The 22,864-nt window shown below is 38.5% G+C and overlaps 1 protein-coding gene across 2 annotated transcripts in view; it reads right to left on the bottom strand.

Moving 5' to 3' along the window:
• Positions 1-22,864, bottom strand: part of PDZRN4 (PDZ domain containing ring finger 4) — a 240,802-nt gene that overhangs the window by 11,231 nt on the left and 206,707 nt on the right. For both annotated transcript variants that reach the window (XM_014871145.2, XM_088165542.1), the window contains 3 exons: positions 5,849-5,947; positions 3,753-3,815; positions 376-477 (listed from right to left, as the gene is read on the bottom strand). In XM_014871145.2, the coding sequence (XP_014726631.2) occupies positions 376-477; positions 3,753-3,815; positions 5,849-5,947 (264 nt within the window). The remainder of the gene's footprint in view (positions 1-375; positions 478-3,752; positions 3,816-5,848; positions 5,948-22,864) is intronic.

Below are 22,864 nucleotides of genomic sequence, written 5' to 3'. Positions count from 1 at the left end.
TCATATAAAAGATAAAACTGATAAATGTTAAATATGGGAATTTTATCCCCTGAACAAAGCAGAATCATCTAATGAGTAATGCATAGTTTTCAAGTTCTACTTCATATTTTACTAATACCATATTGGTCCTGCCAGCTTTATTTATATACCTGCTCACTCTGCTGGAAAATAACTTGTTTAGTTTGGGGAAAACATGTCCTAGTAATATCATATTATTTTCTTTGTTGCATAAAAAGGGCAAAGCTCTGCAATTAACTGTTTGCTCCTTTTGTCAGTAACTTTGGCATTCCTATTTCTTGGCAGTTCATTACTTACAGTGACAATGAATGTATGGTATAACCCAGGTTCTGGCTCAGTGCATCTGTTTAGTCTAACCTGCATCTCTGGCCTTGCCACCAGCAACACAATTTTCCTGCATTCTTCGCTGGAGAGCAATGCCACTGCCTCTTCCCTGTTCTGGACATCTTGGCCATTTATCTAGAAAACAAATGAAAGTGGCACATTAGTTTCTATTTCCACAAAGCAACACACAATAAAGGGCAGATATCAGCTCATTTGTGCTGAATGTATGGACAATGAAAATTGCGCAACGGGCTCATCTTCAGCCCCTCGGTGGTAAGTGCCTTCACTCAATTATGCGCTTACTGTAAGAGCTGTATTGATCGTTGAAGGATGGTGGACATCAGAGGAAGCAGTTATGTTCATAAATGTCCAACCTGTGCCCTGGTAACATACATCTAGCAACACAATTAACCAGCCCCTGACAGGTGACGTTCATCTTTCTCCGTTCAGAGTAATGGAAGTGTCACTCTGAGATAATAGTGCTGGTGGAAGAAGACTGGTAATGCTACAGCTGAAATCAGTCACACTGAATGCTGGTAGAGAGGCAATTAGAGAGCTACAGTATTATCTCTCACCAGGCAATACTTTCAGGCCACTGCTTGTTGCTGCACCATTTAATCATTTCATATTTGTGTGGACAGCTTAGTAGCTGGTAACCACACAAAACATATGTATCCCCCCTTATAAGAGGATAATCAAAATAAAAGTGGTTCTTCAATGAAACTTGTCCTTTCTCTATTCTGTAACCCCATTAAAACAACGACACCCATGACTACATAGTAACAAACCCAATTTTCATTGTCCAAAAACCATTTATGAGAGAATAAAATAGAAATTTTATTTCCCATATGAATTCAGTTTTGTCCAGTTCACAGCACAAGAAATAGATTATTCTCATTGTGGCAACAAAACCTCCAAAATGCAGTCTATTTCAAAAAGAGTGAAAACAAAACTTGATGGTAGAAATACCTGAGTATTTTTTTGGGAAAAAAATCGTCTATTTGCTCCATTTCAAAGTAGTAGAAACTTGTAATTGAAAATCACAGAGAAAGTTGCATTTTTGTATATATGTTTGGCCTGAAAGCCCTAATTCAAAAACACAGCTTTAATTCAGATTACAGAAAATCCCTGATCACATAACTAGCAGTGAGTGAAATGTCTGAGACTCTTCAAAGCTTGATGGGATAGCTATGGTCTGTGGGACACCAGGTAACACAGAGCTGCCCTAAGCTGAAAAGCAGAGAGGCTCAGGAGCAGATTTCCAGCCTGCACAAACCATTGCTGGGTGGCTGCTCCAGTAGCTCCTATCACCTGAGTAACTGCTCCCCAGGGACCCCAGAGGAGGCAGCCGGGCTGTGCCCACATTACCTGAAGGTGGCCACCCCATCCCAGCTGCACTGTCATGGGGAAAGAGCAGGATTTCAGCCAGCCCCATGGCCTTAAAAACGAGAGGAAACCTGCTGTCATTTCGTGAGGAATACACATACATAGCATTCCTCCATAGCCTTAACCAATGCCACCTGCCACCCACAGAAAATGTCCCTGTGCTCAAGGATCTGTATCTCTCCCAGCCTCAGTGTAATCCCCCCATAATGGCACCATCACCTTCTATTTCTCTGAGCTATCTCATCAATAAGAGGAGATAGAGGGTCAATGTGTTTTCAGATATGAAAGTAAACCCCACATAACTCTCCGGGTGTTAACTTTAATGATAAAATTCATAGCTATATATCAGCACTGACATTAAAGTAATGCTCCAGTCCACAAGAGGATGGCAGAATTATCTGTGTTTTCTCTCACCCCTTGGAATCTTTACTCAAAATTGAAATGAATTGAATTTCATTAGGAACTGGAGAATATTTGCCTGAACTGCTGTTGGCTGTCCACCCAGAAATTTTACAAAACAAGGAAAGGAGTGGAAAATGGACCTACTCTCTCTTTCCTTAATTTGACACACATAGAGTAGGAATGGAAAGATGTTTCAACTTGGTTAAATAAAAAAGGGGTGTTTTTCTGATTTTTGAAAGTTAAAAGTACTGCTATATCTTCAGTAAGTATGTCAAAAAGAGACATGGAAATCAGTGCCCAAACTTTTCCTCTCCTACACACAGCCCATGGTATGGTCCTTTCACCCCAAGTCTGCCAAGGATGTCACTGCCCTCACAAAGGGGCATCTGTGCTTTCTGGGGGAGAACATCATCCTGTGAATGTTTTCACAATCCCAGCCACACAGAGAAAAAAAACAGCAGCCCCCAAATGAACCCTGACATTAAAATTTTATTTATTGTTTCTTCTCTAGAAAATGAACTGCTTTGGTAAGCCAGCTACTAATGGGCACTGCTGTGTAGCTGGACTCCCAAAGCTGATTTAAGCTATACCAGGATAAGAAATACAGGTTTCAGCAAAGATATTTCCCGCAGAAATGAAAAGATTGGAAGGAAGAAACAGACTGATCTTGTGAAAACCTGAAAGCTCATCTGCTTAAATTATAGAAGGGCAATTATGGAACATATTACAGAAAACCAACCTGTTACCACCAAGAGTTTCTTCTGAGGCTTCAGTGAAAAAAGTCAGAAATACAAGGCAAATGAACTTGGAATCAGAATTAAGATGCTACAATACAGCAAAAAGTTTCCAGTCAAGAGATTTTTGGCGGCTGTTTCATGATTTTGCACTAGGGTGAAAAATGCACTACCCATTGCTGGTTGAAAATGGAAACCCACTGCCATTCTCACTGTTTCCCCTCTCTGTACAGGTACACTGCCCTGTGCAGCAGCCAGCCACCCACACTCACCTATGCTGTAACACACAAACCTATCTTTGGGGTAGCTCTTTAAGCAAGTGGATCAACAGAAATAAAGGGAAACAAAAAGCCAAGGTGGTAGATTAGAAAAGAATTCAGAAAAGCAATGTATTTTTGGGGGAGGAAAGAAAATATTAACAAAAACCTAATGAACCTCCTCCTTAAGTACACTCAAGACCATCCTTCTCTAAACAACACATTTTTTGTGTGAAAACTTATTATCTATGCTTAGCATAAATGAGTTTTACCCAAATATATGCAATTGATGAATGATCAGCACGTCTCTGACACTTATATTTATGTCTGCAGGATCCTGTTTAGAATTTGACACTGAGATGAACATAGTGGAAATTAGATTTTCTGATAAATATGGAAAAAAAAAAGACATGGGACGTAAGTGCATGAGCCAGAACGAGTTTGTCAGTCTCATTTTTCAGTACACGCACAGCAGCTCCCAGCTATTGTGCTAGAAAACAGACAGACATGGATTTTCTCATCGATCACAGTAACAAAGAGAGCTATCTTCCCTCATTAACAGTTCACAGAGAAGATGGCACTGCATGTTTGTCTGAAGAAAGAGTTTAAGGAAGAGTCTATTGTCACATACTTGCAAAATGCGGTCTCCTTCACGGATCCGTCCGTCTCTGGCAGCAATGCTGTTTGGATCAACCTGTGCAGGAAAATAACCACTAACTGAACATGAAAAGATTTTTTATGGGAAATTAAAACAGCTGCACAATTGCATGAGTTGAAAAAGTACCATTTTTACCCAGTACAGAGGCAATCTGAACTTTCCTTTAGAGTCACAGAAATGGAACAGCTCTTTAAATGATCGTATGAGCTTGTTTCAGATAAAGCCTCAAGACAGAAAGGGATGGGAGCACATGATTTTCAAATTAATACTTTCCTATGCCACTGTCAGGCGTTAACCTTCATCTGTCAGAGCATTAAAAATTAATGACAGACACCCTTTTTCTCTGGAAGTTCTGGAGTGAGAAGCTTCTGCAGCAATTGATACCTGTTTACAAATAGGCCTGTCTTTGGACACGATTCTTTTTCTTCCATGGAAACATTTATTATTAAATTATTATCTAAGTAATCAATCTGTTTACAAGAAAACATCGAGAAAACCCAAAGGGTCCATATTGTATAGATCACTCACAGGTCCTGTAAATCATTCCTAGTCTGAACCAGTTAATTTTAAGTTAGTTTAATCTAAACAGATATTTAGGACTCCAGTGATAGTTTATCAAAGACACTACACCTCATCCCTGAGCAATGACCTACTGTTTGTTGCAGGACAATTCAATCTATCACCTTTCACTTGATAGCTATCTTAAATCATTTATTTTGCCTCATCATGACATAAGTTCTTTTTTCAAACCTAAAATTTGAGCTGAGCATTTAGTTTGCAGGCTACATCCTCTACATCTGCTAGATATTGTTTTCTTCTTATGCATCGTCATAGAAAAAAACAATCTGAAGCCCTTAGTCAAGTACAAAAGATAGTATCAATACATTCACTTTCCAAGGTCTGAGAAAATTTTATCATGTAGGATAAACAGAACATTTCAGATATAATCCTGGAATGCATTAAGAGATTCCTGAACTTTCTTTGTCCTCACAAGTTCAAACAGACTTTAACAGCACAGCTTGTACTACTGGTAGAAGATAAATTCTTAGGTAATTTATATTAATTCCTCATTCTTGTTCCAAGGCTGTGCTTTTCAGCTTATTTAACATTGCTACCAGCCTCTTTATGTGCAATCTTGCCTTTGTCCCATTCACTGATACATAGGAGAGCTGTCTTTTCTCATCTCCATTCATGAGCTTCACTAAGAATTTTAGAATCACAAAATCGCTCAAGTTGGAATGGACCCAGAAGGATCCCACTAAGCCCAACAACCAGCTCCTCACAGGACTACCTAAAACGAAACCATATGACTAAAAGCTTTCCCTGATTGCTCCTCTAATTCTGACAGGCTTGGTACTGTGACCACACCCCTGGAAAGCCTTGTTCCAGGAACAAACTACTCTTTTAGTGAAGAACCTTTCTCTAATGTCAAAATTTGGTTCAGCATGTCAAAAAAGTGACCAATTGGGATCACAGTTCATGCAGAACAATGAGCAGTGACCTTGGACTAAGAAGAGTTCTGTTTTACCCAGAAAAGGACCCCTCTTTGAATGACTGGAGACTCAAAGGGAGATGATGTTCTTGGAAATCATGTGGACTGATGTTGTGAAATGCTAACAATCTGTGCTGAGTGCCACGTTTTCAGAGTGGAGACAGTGAAAACCTGAGGATTCATCCCATCTCAGTATTCAGAATTCTATATTTTGGTTTTCCAACATATTAATCTCTAAAGCTACTCTCTCCACCTATCTGTGGTATGTCTGTGAGCACCACAACTGTAACAAACACAAAAAAAGCACAATAATGATCAGACCGTTCTCAGACTGCTTTACGCTTTACCAACTACAGTGCTGTAGTTAAAAGCACACTAAAGAAGCCCACTAGTAATAATTACTCTGCTTGGGCAACATGATTTGAACTGATAATCTAAATGAATTAAGAGTGACATGAGCTAGGTTGATGGCCAGCACTTCTGCACTTCTCTCTAAGAGCACTGGCATGTTCATTCCCTGGCACGTGCAGCCCCCCATGAACCTCTCCCATGCTCCTCCCCAATGTCGTGTCCTTACCTCACTGACATAGATTCCCATGTCCTCCTCATCATCGGTTCTGTAACAGACAGTCAGCCCCAGCTTCTCCTGGCTGCCAATGCGGCACAGCTCCACCTCCTACAAGAAAATTTACAGGCTTTTGTGGTGGATCTTTCCAAGGGTGGAAAAAACTGCACAGCACAAGGGAGCATCAAGCTGCTGAGATACTCATGCTGTATGACCTACTCATCCTGCTCAATCTTGAGACACAATGTTATGGGTGGATCTTTAATGGGGAAATTATTCCATTAATTAAGAAGGAAATCCCAGGTTCAAGCTACACAGAAATGGTAAGACAAGCCAAACTTTGAGAAATATAGCTGTGCATTGATTCTGCAGGTCTTTGACTTTTGGTTAATAGAAGCTGACTTACAGTAGATTACATAGTCCTTCTAGTCACATCACACCAGCTGATTTATAGCAAGTAAGACAGACTGGGTACCATCAATCAGTCCATCACACAAGCACCACTCCTTTCTGACAGCAATCCAAGCCATAAAGCAGAAATTCAGGCTTCCATTAATGGCACAATTCCTTCCCTGGCCAGTTTAGTGGTGCTTCATTGCAGAAGCTGTTAGATAAAAAAAAGATGCTTCAAGGAATCTCCTGTGGAGCTAAACAGCCATGGCATCTTCCTAAATTGTAAGATGATGCAGAAAACATATTTTTAGTGCCAGATGTCCCAGAAGTGGCATCTCATGAAAAGTGCAAGTTTTTGGGCAGATGGTAGAATGAAAACTACTACATACACCCATCTGAGTTAAACATCATTAGGGTTTTGTAGGGGAACCATTCACAAAAGAGCAAAGCTGCACTTGGTTTGAACATTGTGTAACAAATAATTGAAATAAAGCAGGATGAACCCAATAACACAGGATATTAGCTTGGTCGCAAGTGGGAAACTTTAGTTGGCATTTGTATGTAAAAGGAGTCTTCAGGTCACATTTGGACCCTGACAGCTTCTGCTTCTGTGGCTATGCAAAAAAAGCAGAGACCAACCTTTGCTTCAGTTCTCAGATACAGAATTCTCTGTGATACAGAGCTTGTTTTTCCCCATTCCCAGAAATGTCATGCAGACTAATCCACAAACAGGCACAGGATGCACAGCAGTGAGGACTCACTACTGAGTCCAGCAAGTTGTGGGGCCCAGGTGTCAAAATGCCACAACTTACAGAAAAACCTGAACGGCACACATGGGTTAGCCAACAAGCCTTGTGACATTTTCATTTCAGCTGAACATCTTTCACAAAGTGCACTGCAATGGCTTACTCCCCGGCTCCCTCACCTAAATTCAAATCTACACAGGTTCACTACCTGCACAAACCCTAGAAGCTTCTCCCTGGACTTTGGACATTCAGTGTCTTCATGAAAAGTAAGAAAATGTACAAAAAACTCATAAAATCTGTAGTATTCGTTTTTCTTAGATATGGCAGGAGTTCTACATAGGGTGGTAAAGAGAGAATTATTCACCAGTACACATTACACATTGGGTTTGTAAAAAGAAACACAGAAGCATGTTTTTATTAGGAAAGGGAATTACAGTGACCTGATTTTGGCATTGGGAGCAAAAGGATGTGTACTGGAGGGAGGCCTATTCAAAACCCATAGTAATTGATATCTCCAGAGGGAAAACCACTTGACTGGAACTATAATATTAGGGAGAAATTACAGTAACAAAATGGCTTCAATTACAGCAACAAGGTATACTTTTAAGGAATAAAGAAGTTTGTGGTCCCTTGGAGGCCTATAAGGAAACCTAAATACACCATAAAGGACCGAAACTGGGACCTTTAAATCAAGGCAAGCAGGGAGCTGTGCACGAGCTGAAATCCATTAACTTTCATTGTCCTGCTGGCTCAACCTCCTGTATCCTCAAGCTGAGGCTGGACAGGGACCCCAAGGACTGCTCTGAACACAATTTCTTCAGACATGAATGATCTTGAACTTCTTGTGAATTATTTGACTCAAAATGTTACTACAATGCTGTACCAATGTTTCAGACTGCAAAAAACCTGAATTCTATAAGTGCACTGGCTCAATGAGCAGAAAAAATAAAACATTTAGGGCAAGAAAGAGCAAAGGAAAATGAGGATGAGCCTAGAGGCTTCATCCTGTGTGTCTAAGAGATTTACCAAAACTACCTCAGGGATCCAGCTGAGGATGACAATTATCAGTGACTAACGCCCTCTGACTGGGCTGCAATAGCCCTGGCTGCACACAGTACTTGAGCCACCACAGCTTTCCCTTCTCTGCCCAGTAACAGGTCTAAGACCTGAGTACTTGATAATCTAGACCACCTCCTTTCCTCGATGACTCTAAGGGGTGTAGTCTGATGACTGCACATGGCTGTGGCTGCTTAGAAGCTGTAGGTACCTACAACTGAGATCTTAGTATTAAAGGCCCAACAACCATTTCATGTTTTCCAGTCTAGATGCAAGTACACATTCAAGTAATATCTCATTCAACAGAGGGAGAAGGTGGATGAGGTCTGTTGCTTTGCACTGGAAATCATTCCAGATAACTGCCTTTTTCCCATGGCACATCTGCACTACTAACTTCATGGCATCTCTTTTTTTTTACAGGAAACATGCTGGCCACAAGCAAACAAACCAGAGTTGAAAAATATTTTTCGAAAATTTCAAAACACTTTGCATAAAACAGTAAATCATCTTCCAGAGAAAAAGCCCACAAGTCTGATCTCTAAGTCTGTGTAACAAACACATATGAAACAACTTCAACAGAAGAGCAACAGCTGAAACATTAGAGAACCTGGACTATGACAATCAAATACATTTGACATAGTATTTCTCAACAGATGCTTTATAGTGTTGTGGAGTTTTTCTCCTCACAACTGGTCTTTAACAGAAGAATCAGTAAGTTTGGCAGCAGTAATGATGTAAGGGCATAATTTCTTTCTCTGAAATATTTTTTGATATGTGCACACACGTGCACTCACACGCATACACACACACACACACACACACACAGAAACATGCAGTTGCTTTCTCTTTGGCTTTTGTCTGTGTGCACGTAGGGACTGAACTGCCAGTCTTCAAAACGCAGCATTTTCAAAATCTATGAGAAATAATATTTGGACATTGATGAATAGTGCTGACAGATAGATGGTGGGAAGAGAGGGACAGAAGCTGAGGAAGAGCTCAGGAGATGATAGTCTTCCCCTCTTTTGGGCACACTGGGGGCAGCCACCTCTCAACACAAAGAGTACTTTGCTGCCATGTGGCAGAAATCAATGCCAAATTGCTAAATCTTTGACTTGCTGCTTTTTTTTTCTCTGTGTGGGCAGAACAAAAATTCAGTGCATTTCCACAGAAAAGATAATACTTTAAAGTGTTTTTCCATAAATTATGTGATTGAAAGACAGACATGGAAATTAGAATATGGACTATCCCATCCTGAAAGACTGGGATGCAAATTTACAACAGAAAAGACAGAAAAGAGATGCAGATCATGTAGGATTGAAATTTTCCTACCTTCTCAAATTCATCATACTAAGAAAAAAAAAAATTAAAAAATTAGGAATATCTTGCCTCATATGACAGATTATTTTAGGAGAGTTTCATAAGTTTTCTGCTTTTAAGTCCCTATTCCCTGTTCAATTGTAACTCCTTTGATACAGTCATCTCATACAACTTTTTGTGACTTGTCTTCCTTATTTATAAGCAGAAAACAATGCAAACACTACTAGAGTAGCAGCATATTAAAGAATAAATGACTGCAGAGCATTTGAAAACCACTGTAAGAATGCTATAAATACTCTACTATCCTTCCAAAAAATCCCCATCTGCCTTTACAGCAATTGTTGAACCCACTTAAAAGACTAAGACAGACTAACAAAACCATCACAACTACTGAGCTTCCTTCACCCATTCAGTATGCCAGAGTAATGAGTCCAATGGACTCTACTACTAGAAGGGGAAGCATCAAATCCAAGCACAACAGTATTTTTTCTTGAATGGACATTGTGTGATCAGTTAACATTAAACTCCTCATTACAATGAGAATATTACCTTGCCACAGAGACATAATAAAAAAATTAATTTTAATTAGTGTTACTCCCCAGTGTAACAGAACCTGTTATTTATAGTTCTAAGTTTATATTTTTGTGACATGGTAAAACAGAAGATCCTAAAAAATTTCAGTTTGTGATACAATCAACTATTTAATTTCTAAGCATTAACTAGAACCTACTCATCCCATTTAACTTTATCTTTAGAGGAAAAGATCAGTATAATATAGCCTGTAAAACCAAAACACTGTGCTTTCTTCCCTCTTCAGTTCAAACAACACTCCTAAATGGAGGGGAAGAAAAAAAAGACAGAAACTAGAAGGAAAGCTTTGCTATTTACAAGTATGACAACAATAGGTTTTAAATTAAGAGCCAACAGAACAGGATACACATAGGTTTTAGAAAAGAAAATCCCCAGAGCATACCGGAGAAGGATTCCTACTCCATCAGCAGAAATAAAAAATGCTGCCAGTCTAAAAAACTCCTTGTGTTGTGAAACAAACAATGCAGTTCAGTGATGCTTTATCTTAATCCTAAAATGTTTGAAATATGGCTGACAAGTTCCATCTACAAAGCCCACAGTAGTGTAATGGTGTTTTAAGGCAAAATAATTCCAAGAGATGCGGGCTATGGACATCTGTGGGTTCAGCAATTTTTCTATACCAGTGAAGGATTACTAGTACCTTTTGAACTAAACCCAGATTATAATTCTTACTAGTTGATATTATTGTAATATCAAGAAAAGAAAAAACAAACCAGAAAATATTTTCTTGGTAGCCACCCAGAACAACACACCACCAATAAGTGGGTTACGAAGTGGTCATGTGAAGATTCTGAAATAATCCCAAGTATGAGATGAAACACCTTTATGTTTTACTCCTTTACAGTCCACTACCAGGCAGAGTTCCAAACTCTTCGCACAGTTTACCTCATAGTGAGATGACCTAAGAGTTTGGAAACGCTAAAATACACAAAGGTTTAGCTGACAGGTTTTTTTATTATGTCCTTGTTTACTGGTAAAGCAGTGTCTTGTGACAGGCAAGTTATTCTCTGCCACAGCCCTTTCAGAAGAAATCAAGGCTTATTGAATGGAAGGAGGGGCACAATATCTGATGATCCAAAGTGGAGAAGCATAGTATTTAGCATGCATTTTAAGAAAAACCAACACCAAAATAATAAAACAAATTAAGAAAAGAATAGTTACTTTTATCTTTGTTTTTCCTTTTTCATCTGTAGTAATTGCTGAGAAGCTGCTTTTACTGTTCATCTTGCTAATGGTATAATTGACAGAATGAGTAATGAAGCACAAAAGGCCGAGATCAGAGTACATACAGAATAGCTCAATGAGGAATTAACTGAGAAAGTACATTAAAGTCTGACTTATTTTAATAAATTAGTTACACTGAAAAAAAATCCTCATCAGTCTGAGCTAGTGTCAGTCCTCTGAGGCATCAAACAGAAGTGCACAGAAGTGCATTCTGTGGCATCATCTTGATTCTGCATCTTTATGGGTGAGATCAACCTCCAGTTTATATCTCTAGCTGAATTTTGATTGTTTTTCACACTTTCTGTCAGGGTTGCTATATGAAGATTTTGTAAGCAAGATCATTTTTTCAGCTTCTTGTTATTTTCTGTAAACTAAGGGAACTAAGCAAAGATCAGTCTCAGTCTCATACAAGTGTTTAGTTATTCCAACTCTGCAGTTCTTGTCTCAAGCACTTACCTTGCATCTCAGTGATGCAAGCATTAGGATAATTATCAGACAGGGTTTCAAACAGCCAAGCACCCGGCAGCATCTCACTACTTGCATTCACTTTCTTGGTCATTTTCCTCCAAGTGACCTGAAGGATTTCGCTTTCCCAGGCTGCTAAATCACTGGTCATTTACATTGCTACTTTGTATAATATTTAATCTCTGTAATGCCACACACTCATCATCACTAGCAAGTAATTCTGCTCATGAAATAAAAGTAATACAAACAGAACCTTAACTCCTCATACAGGAAGACTTCAATCTAATGAAGCCCTAGGAGGGCTAACAGTGGAGCTACTAAATAGAAAAATTCATCTCAAGTTCAGAAGAGATGATAATGATATTACATGTTACATAAAATCATGCGTTGCAAATGAGAGTGGGTGTAAAACAGAGGGGTTTGTAACAAAATAAGCATCCTCAGCAGAATAAATGCTATTCTTTAGACTTCATTTTAAAGCATAGTTTATTTCACCTCGAATTTGTGCTGTGCAGGAGTTGTGAGTGCCATGTACAAATGATCAGGGTATGTACAATGAATAAGATACACACTGAAAACAGTGTTTCAAACAGTTATCGTGTTTCATATTACACAAATCATGCTTCCTACACTGAGCATGGCTTTTTTAAGAGATTATGTCTTTAACAGAGACTGGAAGTAATTTGAAGAAACTCAGAAGAAAGAGATGCAAATCCTAGCATTGGTAGAAATCATTAAAACAATCTATTTCGACTATGTTTTTTTTTTCTATGGACTACCTATCTCTGTTTAGATGAAGAGAGTCTGTGATGCCTCTGCTGTATATTTAACAAAGTAATTTCATACTAAAGTAGGTATTTTGCTTTCAGAGTTGGGGTGGATGTTAAACATTTAATTCTTTCCTTGAATGTGCATGTGTCTACGTGTGCAAACTTATGCATATGACTATATAGACACATGCAATGCTTATATATCTGTGTGTAAGTGCGTGCCAGGCAGGTAGAGAATCTCTCCTGGCAATCATCTAACAGTTAATTTAAGAGCATGATTACAATTCTTGAAAACACAGTGACTGGGTATATGCTTATAATGAGAAAATGAAAATGTCAGATCACCCGACAATTCACAGAATCAGAGGAATGACATTTACAGCTATCTCTGGACTTTACCAACTTTTAATTACAAACCATATAGACTACCTATTTATTTATAACTGCAAAAAAGAAATGGCAAAGGGAAACAAGAATTTTCAGTTTCTAGAAAAGCGCTTCTGTCATTAGATAGATCAGTCTAACATAAACCCATTTTCTCACTTTACCTCCGTGACAGAGTGTTTAGGGTGAGCTACTGTAAAGAAACAGCTCACAGGAGAGCCTGTATAGAGGAAATGCCTATCACTGCAGCTTTCTTAAGCATGCCAATAAAAAAAGATCAAAACCGCCTGAGATTCTGAGGCTTCCAGAGAGAAGGCAGGTAATACTGCAGGCAAACAAAGGCATCCTAGACCTCAGAACTATGCTAACACCATCAAGAGTTATGCTCCCCTGTCAAGGGGATTTTCCAGGAAATTCATTAATGTCTTTGTAACACAGGCTAATTGTAGGCTATGTTCCAGAAGTATTCAGTGTGAAACAGAGTGCAATTAAACAGCCCTCCCCTTCACAGGCCACTGCAGGGTCCTATTGCATTCTTTTCACAATGAATAAACTTGTATTTAAAAGCTTGCAGGGGATTTAATTTACAAACACTTGCCACTTTCACCAGAAAAACAATGCTTCTATCAGAAAAGCAAAGCTCTTAACTCCTCTGGTATCTTCACCATGGAAAGCTACAAACACTGCAGGATTTTAGCACATTATAGATCAGTATTAGAACCCATTCTGTAAATGTCTATGGAGATTTGGTAGAGTTTAGGGTTTCACTTCTAAAATGACTGTCATTCTCAAGTTGTGAAAATAACCTAAAGAAATACATTATTTTTTCCTCTTTCTAACAGTCCCAGTATGTTCTGTTATCCCGATTTCACACAGACCGGCACATCCACAATGTACTTGGGGGCTATTTGGATGGAAATAGAAAAGCTATGGAGCAAGACAGAGCCAGCCTAGATGTAAACAAGCTGGAACTGCTGGCAGCTGTGCTGTTACAAATAAAATTGCATTCCCCAGTGTCTTCTCACTTATCAATTTTGACAGACGACTGTCCTGACTTCTCATAAACAGCATCGAAAAGGACAAATCACATTGGGTGTCAGATTTGCCAGAATGGATTTGGTTGGTAGCTTACCACAAAGAAACAGAGGGTTATCTCTGTTCCACATGGTGGGGAAAAACAATGCTCAGTCCAAGGGGTAGGGGCTTTACCTTATAGGCTGAAATCTCATATAATCCTCATTTTTTAAAGTCTGATTTAGATTTAAGAATCACTGACATAAGATTTGTTTACATCAAAGCAGAAAGTAGAAATATCAGCAAGCATTTTTCAAATGCATAATCCAAACCCAATGTAGTATGAGAAATACTTAAAAACAAAATCACTTTTCTACTGATCCCTGCTTTATAGTTACCCTTAGAGCCACATGCTGTTTTGTGTTCAGAAAAAGAATGCTCTAGGATGGATGCTGTAGACAACGACACCAGTATTAGAAAACAAACAAAAAGAAAGGAAAAAGGGAAAAAAACAGCAGAAACCCCCAGAATTAACATGCTGACATATAGGCACCAATTAATTAAATATCATCATGCAACTAGGGGAGCAGAATTTGGCCCTGTAGCTGCTGAATCCTTTGGTAATAAAGAAGCTCCAATGGATGTGGGAATTCACTCTCACCCTGAAGCTCTAGAGTGAAAATTTTGTTGTGCATTACACTTCTTTGTGAAAAAAATCAAACAATGGAGAAAATTAAGGCATGGTAGGCCTGCCAGTGAGTATTTAGCAATCTGATGTGTGATGATCAGTAACAGCCTGTTGGCAATGAGTGGGAGGAGGAAGACACCCTGGTGTCTGCTGAGACTCCCTTCGGATGAGGGCAGGGGGCAGACAGCAGTCATGGAGCAGATGGGGCAACTGGTTGGAGCTGGACTACAAATATGAGAAGCCTGTACTATGAACAAATTCAGTGTTGCAGTGGGAGGAAGGGTCTAAGTATATGAGGATGAGATAAACATTTTTAATTTTATGGGACTGGCTGACCTTGTGTGGCCTGTCTGACTTGCATTTTAAGAATATTTTAGCTTTAAGACACATAGTGGACTTTAGAGTGAGTGTATGTCATACAGAAGTCAAAGAAGAAAAAAAAACCCTTCACAAATTACAGGCTTCCTGGCTGCTGAAGGCTCAACAGCTGACAGTGTATCCTCCAAGAAGTCACAAACCTTCTCTTGAAGCTTAGGTAGTGTGCATGATACCAGATTCCTGTCAAAATGATAAATCAAAAAAATAAACCCTTATGAGAAATATTAAATCCGAAATACTCTAAATCCTATTAAAAAAATAATTTTTCCCTATTGTCTGGATGATCACACTTACTGGAAAGTAAAATATTCACTGTCTTCCTTCAAACAAGCTATGGTCCTGCTTTTCTTCCTGTTTCTTCCATCTTCCTATTTGTCCTCTTTATTTCTGTTCTTTTCCCATGGTGCAGTATGAATGCTAATTTATTAGAGACATTTAACTACATACCTATATTTTCCCATGCTCTGTATGCATATATATTTTCTCCTGCTTGAGACCCAACACCCCTTCTGGTATATTGTATATCTGGGAAAACCATGAATACTTTTTTTTTGAGCAGAGAGATCCATGATGAAATGCTTATATGTGGTATTTTTCAGCAGTCAACTTTGGTCCTTGCTATTGGCCTTTCCCTCAATAGAGATGTGAATTTGCAAGGATAGGAAGTTAGAGTATAATTAGCAAACTGATAATATGCATTGAAGTGCTTCTTTTTCACTAATCTTAGATCCTACATTGTCACTTTCTTCTCACTAAACGAAGTGAGTGGGGATAGCATAGATGAGGCAGAAACGGAACCTTATGTTAAAATGGAGTAGTAACTATTCTATGGTGCAGTGCATGTGAGCACACCAAACTGTATCCTTGAGGGTGGGGAGAACAAACCCATAAACTTAACCAGTCCAAGGTTTTTTTTTTCCTTCTGGAGCTTTCCAGAATTTACATCTCCATCTGTTTCCAATGGAAATGGTTCTGACATAAAATGTTATAATGGACCTTCTCTTGGTTATCAGGTAGGAATACAGTACTCCATGTCTGGCTCGAACTCCATTAACTAACCACAGGGCTGAAGTACATCTCCAAAAATGGAAAGCTGGGAGAAAAGCTTTTGGTTAGCCTTTTGAAGAGAATTCACCCTCTCAATAAGGAGATATTATTACTTCCTTCAGGTATCAAATGAAAGAGTCCAGAGAAATCAGAAGCAGACTCTTCTTTGAGGTGCATTGTGACAACCACATGAGACAACAGACATCAGTTGCTACTCAAGAAATCCCAATTAGATATTTAGGGAGGTGCTTCTTACTATGGGGGTAGTCAAAGACTGGAAGAGTTGCCCTGAAAAGTTGTAGACTGTATACTGCAAAATATAACCAACTATAACTATATCAGCGGCATAATCAGCATCCATTTCTTTGCTCCTCTACAACTGGCTCATTGCAATTTTTGGATTTGCCTTAAATAAGGGTAACTGAAAGCCACTTGGAAAATTTAGTGCTAATGTCTACTGAAGGCAATGAGACAACGAGCACATGACATCAGTGCTAAAATCTTTACAGTGAATTCTAAATTTCTGTTTACAACTCGTTGCTTTGGAGATTAAGGTCTGGAAGGGATCCAAGATCTGCAAAAGCTCTGTGTACTTAGAAACCAGTCTCCACACTTGAGACTGTCAGATATATACTTCTCTGTCCATGAATGTTCTCTTTGATATTCTGGAGTTTTCCAGGCCCTAATGGTATACAAACATTCAAATCTGACATGCTTCATTGGGTAGAATAAAACCTGTTGAAAGTAAGAATTCTGATAAGGCCAGAAAGTTCAGATCCCCGGATGATAACTATTCTCCTTCAAAAAACCACATGTACCTCAGCTGTTTCTGGTTCCCAATTCTCTTAAGTTTAATAGAGAACCTCTTAATAGCTTACAGTTTTTTCTAAACTATAGCAAGCACCTTTTTCTAGACAATATAACTTAGATATACAAAGTTCAGAGATTAAAGGGGCATCATAGCTGCAGGTCAGATTAGCTGAAAATCACTTAGAATAATTAGCTTTCACAGTACAATAAATGAAATAAAAATTAAAACAATACAATACAATAAATTTCACCTGCCACCGGTAAAATCATACTTTATATTTGCTGTATTTCAAAATGTTACTGCTGAGTACTTGGCTCTATAACCATCATTGTTACTTCTGCCTGCCTGTTTTGGGCCTGAAATGTGTCAGAAGATTTATCTGCCTCATCAGCACTTTCTAAACACCCAGGCAGCCAACTGAAATGGGGAGGCATAACAGATGTGCCAACATCTGCTGCAGCAAGCATTTATCTGGACAGTGAAACATAAAGCTGTAGATTCAAACTCTTACCCAGATACAACTCCATGTATTTAGACAGCCTAGATCTACAACTGTGTGAAGGTCGTTTTGGGATATTAATAGAAATCAAGTTGAAAATGTAGTTTTTCAATTACATCTGTGAGAAATATACCTTCCTGTAATCCAGTTTATGTCTTTCAGATGCAGTAAAGGCAAAATACTATGAAAAAGCTAATTTTAAAGCTGAACTTAGAAATTCTTAGAAAGGACTATTAAAATTCCATCCCATCCATGCTCTTGTTTACCTTGAGGTACACACATATTAAAATATGTATAGTTAAAATATGCAAATTTTAGTCACATACATGTCCCTATAAATCAAATCCATGAAGCAATAGGAAATTACTTTCAAAACACATTTTGATTTTCCTGGCACGAAAATGAGGTCTGTGGGCACCATATCCATGCTGAGTTTCAGCTGTTCAGACTTCTGTTGCACACAGAATGCCCTCTACCCCTAAACACATACTTGTACAGATTGATAAAATCATGAGATGAAGTACAAAGCAAACTCATCTTCTGCTTTTTGATGCTCAATACAGTTTCACCTGTATTCCTGCTCACCAAACCATGCCCCCTAGGAATGACTATCACATTCTCTTTGAAGAGATCCCTCATTAAATAAAAAAAGAAAACTCCCAGAGAAAAGGCCTCTCCTGCTTTTTTTTTTTGTGATATCTCCTCTGAAGGCCCAGCATGCATAATACTGAAACCTTGTTTTAAGTCCAGTTTATTGTAAAAGGTTCCCTCTTGCTAGGGGGATTCAGCCCATGCCTCATGTGCTCTAGGATTTCCTAGGATACTAAGCTTTAAAATAGCAACATTATAATAAATTGGTTAACATGACTTATGCTACTTTATGTAAAATAAATTATTGCCTCCCATCTTTTGTCTGTATAGCTAGATTTCATGTTTCCAAGACAGATTACATGAACATTCAAGTAGAAGGCATATGAAAAATAGCATTAATAAAACCCTTAGAAACATTTTGACTGTAAAGCATATATGGAAGTATGTGGGATAATAATGTAAGAACTGTCTAAACAAAGAATTTCTCTAAAACAGAAGATTTATAATCCACAGATTTCCATAAATATTAAAATATTGCCAGCACCTTCCCCTTCCTTCACTGACTGAAAAGCACATTCCATATGTTTTAATGTTGCCCAGCAATAGTGTTGCTGAACTAAAGTCACTTTTCTTCATTTTCTTGGAAAAACATAAGCTCTGACAACAAGTAAGAATTCTTATTAGCTTCCAGATGAAGTAAAGAGTAACCCTGTGCTTGTTTTATGAAATCATGAAACAGAACAAATATAACTGACTTGATATATTTTTCTCCTGTTTTAAAACCCAATAAATGGTAATAACCTTGATAAATTTGTCCATGCCATTTTTGTTTCTTTTTCTCCCCGTTCCATCATGATCCTCTGCAGTTGTGGACACAACTCAAATTCCTAAATTGGTATATTCGTTATTTAGGAGAGGTGAGATGACAGCAACTTCATTCACTTCGAATGTCAGGATTTTGTGATGGTATACATCAATACACCCAAAATCAGTGAACAACTGTGGCAAAAATTACCCTGACATTGCCTTCTATCTAAATGACCCAATGACTAGCAAGGAAGAAGAGTGATTTAATGGCCAAAAAAGAGATGCATTACAATTAAAGGCTTCTGGCTTTTACTGGCAGTACTGCCACTGATTGACTTGGCAAATCTCTCAATACAACTGTCCTTAGTTCACCTGCTTGTGAATTCATGTAGCAATACAGGACATCATAACTCTGAAGAGCCTCAATAGAATGGTTTTGTTTAATTTATTTATACTTGAAAAGTGACTTCAATACTTAAAAGACAAATTAAAAACTGAAAGAAAAGGGCTGCTCCTTTTATCAATCCTTTACTCATTTACACAGTACAATTGGCCACAGTTAGGGAGAAATTCCATGTTTATTATTGTCTATGGGTAAATTATACTGAGGTAAATTCACTGGTTTTTTAAAAATAAAAATGCCAGTGAAAATATATAATCTTATGCTGTTTTATGCCAAATGCATGCTCAGTCTTCTTTTAATTACTATCCAGTGTTACTCAAAGAAATAAAGCAAAAAATATTGCAGTGCCCCTTTCCTCTTTCAACTGTGACCTTTTCCATTTTTAGTCAATAGTTGCAGCCAGCTGGGTCACAGGCCAGGCGTTTGCCACTCAGAAGTCTTTTGAGTTAAAAGGAAGAAATCACAAGGAAAGGTTTTAGAAGCCCTGATCATTCTAGTGCTTCCTCAGGTCCAACTAAAGCAACTGTAATAATCTATTTACAAATCTAGGAGAATTCCTCACAAGAGAGCTTTAAAACACAGTCAATTTTTTGTCTTTATATTTATGATAGGACTGGTGGAATGGGGGAAAAAAATGGCCAATCACCCCAAGTGCCCACAAACCAGACTCTCCTAAGCAATGAAGACCACAAACTACAGGCATACACATGTTCACTTCCTTCATGATACTTCTGAACAGCAGATACTAGATAATGTTAAGAATTCCCACCAAGAAATCAGAATAATGGTGTCAGTAAATGTTTCTATACCACGGGGCAACCATGATTCAGCCATAACTGCTAGGTCTGAATCAATGGTCAGAAAATAAACATAGTGTACCAAATCTCTCTCGTATGAAAACAGACTGAGACAGTTGGGGTTGTTCAGTCTGGAAAAGAGAAAGCTTCTGGAATAACTTAGAGCAGCCTTCCAGCACCTAAGAGGGGCTACAAGAGAGGTGGAGAGGGACTTCATACATGAGCATGTCATGATAGGACAAGGGGTGAGTAAGGGTTTTTAAAACAAAAGAGGGCACATTTAAATTAGATATTAGGAACAAGTTCTTTACTATGAGGGTGGTGAGGCACCCAGAGAAACTGAGGATGCTCCATCCCTGGCAGTGTTCAAGGCCATGCTGGATGAGGCTTTGAACAACCTGATCAAGTGTGAGGTGTCCCTGCCAATGGCAGGGTTGGAACTAGATTATCTTTAAGGTTGCTTCCAATCCAAAATATTCCATGATTCTACAATGAAGTCCCAAATTATTGAAGCCCACTTTGAGCTGTCAGTTCAGTCCCTTCACCACAGCAGCAGCACCATAAGGTAAAGCATGTGATGAGAAGCATCTGCTTTTTCCATTGAAAATCTACAACACAGCAAGTTTGTTCCTATTTCTCCTACCATACCACTCAGGTCTGATGACAATAGAAAGATACAACCTTGTCCACCATTTCAGCTCTTCTAAACTACAACCCCCACATCTCTATAAGGATCCATATTTCTTGAAGCCTTCTCTTTTAAATTACATCTGGTGGTTGCTCAATTCAAAAACTGCCTTTTATTTCCTAGAGATTCATTTTGTGATTTATCTCAAATTTTAAGAAGTTCAGGGTAAAATATAAAGACTCCAATCACAGCAGGAAATACAAACAAGTAAAAAAAATCAAGCACAACCTGATAGCTAGCTTCATTGTGCAGAAACACTCATCAAGTAACAAAACAAAAGTGCCTGACAGCAGCAATCAGCAGTGCTGGCAGTGTGTGCACAGAATGTTTCCATAAAAATTGTTTGTTCAGTTCGAGGAGGAGTTCCAGTTGTGTTGCAGCAAGCTCCTGTAATGCTCACACAGAGGTGTTTGCAGACTATGAGAGCTCTGGAGGGAGCTGTTACAGGCCATCAGCTGAGTAATCCTTGTGTTAAAAAGGCCCTAAATATGTGTTTACAAGATAGACAGACCTGTTTGTTTAATTGGTCAAGTAATCTATGTGTTGAAAAGGTCTTAAATAAGAATTCACCAGGCAGGCCTCTCCTGGACTATTACAGCAATGGTGGGCTGTTCAGAATGTCACTGAGACCACTCTTCAGTGGCCCATGAGAGCCTCAACCCATAAATACTTACAGGTGTTCAAGTAACTTTATTCAGATAAACAGCCTCACCCAGACTTCTAATCTGAAATTACTCCTTCTTTATTTCTTAGGAAAAAATGCCAATAAAAATCTATCACTTCAGAAGTGTAATGTCACAGAACTGGTAAATTTGAATTTGCTCCTGAAATACCTTCCCTCATCACAATGGGATGAGTATTACTGGAACAGGGAACCAGTGGGTTACAGTTGCAGTATATCTACTGCAGTATGCAAATACAGTAGAAGAAACAAGAAGAGCGTGGTAAAAAATTCCCCTATGCAACTTTTAAGTGTCCACCGAAAAGATGTCTACACAAAGACTTGCTCAAGGCCAATTCCAAAAGGTTTCTAGCTTATCTCTCTTCAAGGCCAATTTTTAGTTGTTTGTGAAAACAGCTGACAGCATCTGATCCAGAAATGCTGAGGTCAATAGGAAACCTTAGGAATTTCAGCAGGTTTGGATCAGGCCTACAGTAAACTTGACAGACTAATCTAAATTTACAGTTAACAGACTTATGAGTGCAAATACTTAACGAAACATTTAAATGAATGACTGTGCAAAACCATAAATTAGTATTTGCATTCAACATGCATACACACACATTTATTTCCTTATTCTGATGGAAAAATCTGTCCTTTGGGTCTACAAATCAGAACATGATCTTAAGAGTAATAATTTTTGCCCTGAAGTATTAACCAAGCATCAGAGCACTATGCTTAGGAGGAGGATGAGGATGATGCAGTAAAGCAACTTGCATATGAATATTCTAATTTCCAGAAGTCCTATTTTCTATAGCACAGGAAGAATCCATATAGCATGTGTGTAGTTTCTAGCTCATGCTCCAAGTGGGAAAAATCTCACATGGCTTTTTCTCAAAATATCATGTCTCTCGTGGCTGGTCTTTCCTCCTTCCTTTCATTGCCTGGACACAAAAGGCTCCATAAAACATGACCACAAAAAGATATTACCAACACATGATTAATGTGGCTGTCTGTACATTTACTGACATGCACAAACTTTCTGAGCAGAAAAGTAACATAAAGCTGCTCAATGGTTTTAAGTGAAGAGCATCAGAATATCTCATAATTTCATAAAGGGTCAACTCTATCCTAAGCAACTTTTCAGAGGTACTGGTCTTAAAACTGTCCCAATCTATCAGGACTAGCATTGGTGTGCATTAGAACTAAAGTCATCAGATACAGGTGGGCTAACACAATGGCTGTCATTCTGCCTTTTTCACTCTGAAATGTTTCCCTCCTGATATGATGGACTGTTGATATAATTTCTCAGGCTCCTGAAAGCTGAAACAATCACTTGTGCCTAAAAATGAGAGTAATCAGAGCTGGGAAGTCTTTTAGGCAATTATTCTGGTTTCCTTTGTGCATCCACATTGATTAACATCCAACCTTCCTCCAAAAAACAACCTCTCAATGTTGACAGCAAATTTAAGTCTAGTCTTCCTCATACATACAACAACAGATAATGCAACCCACTGCTATTCCTTTCCAAGGATGTCTGCTTTTGCTGTTTAGAAGAAGCATTCAGCTGGAAATGAGAATCTTTTCCTGTCTGAGATAGATGAAGTTTTAAAAGAAGAAAGCAATCACCTCCCATTCTGCTTTTACTCAAAAGCTACTCCAGTACATACATGGTATGAAGGTCTCTGCCCTTGGATA

This window comes from Sturnus vulgaris, chromosome 5 (assembly GCF_052056855.1).
Source record: "Sturnus vulgaris isolate bStuVul1 chromosome 5, bStuVul1.hap1, whole genome shotgun sequence".
Classification (NCBI taxonomy): Eukaryota; Metazoa; Chordata; class Aves; order Passeriformes; family Sturnidae; genus Sturnus; species Sturnus vulgaris.
This window is presented reverse-complemented; position numbering and strand designations above follow the sequence as displayed.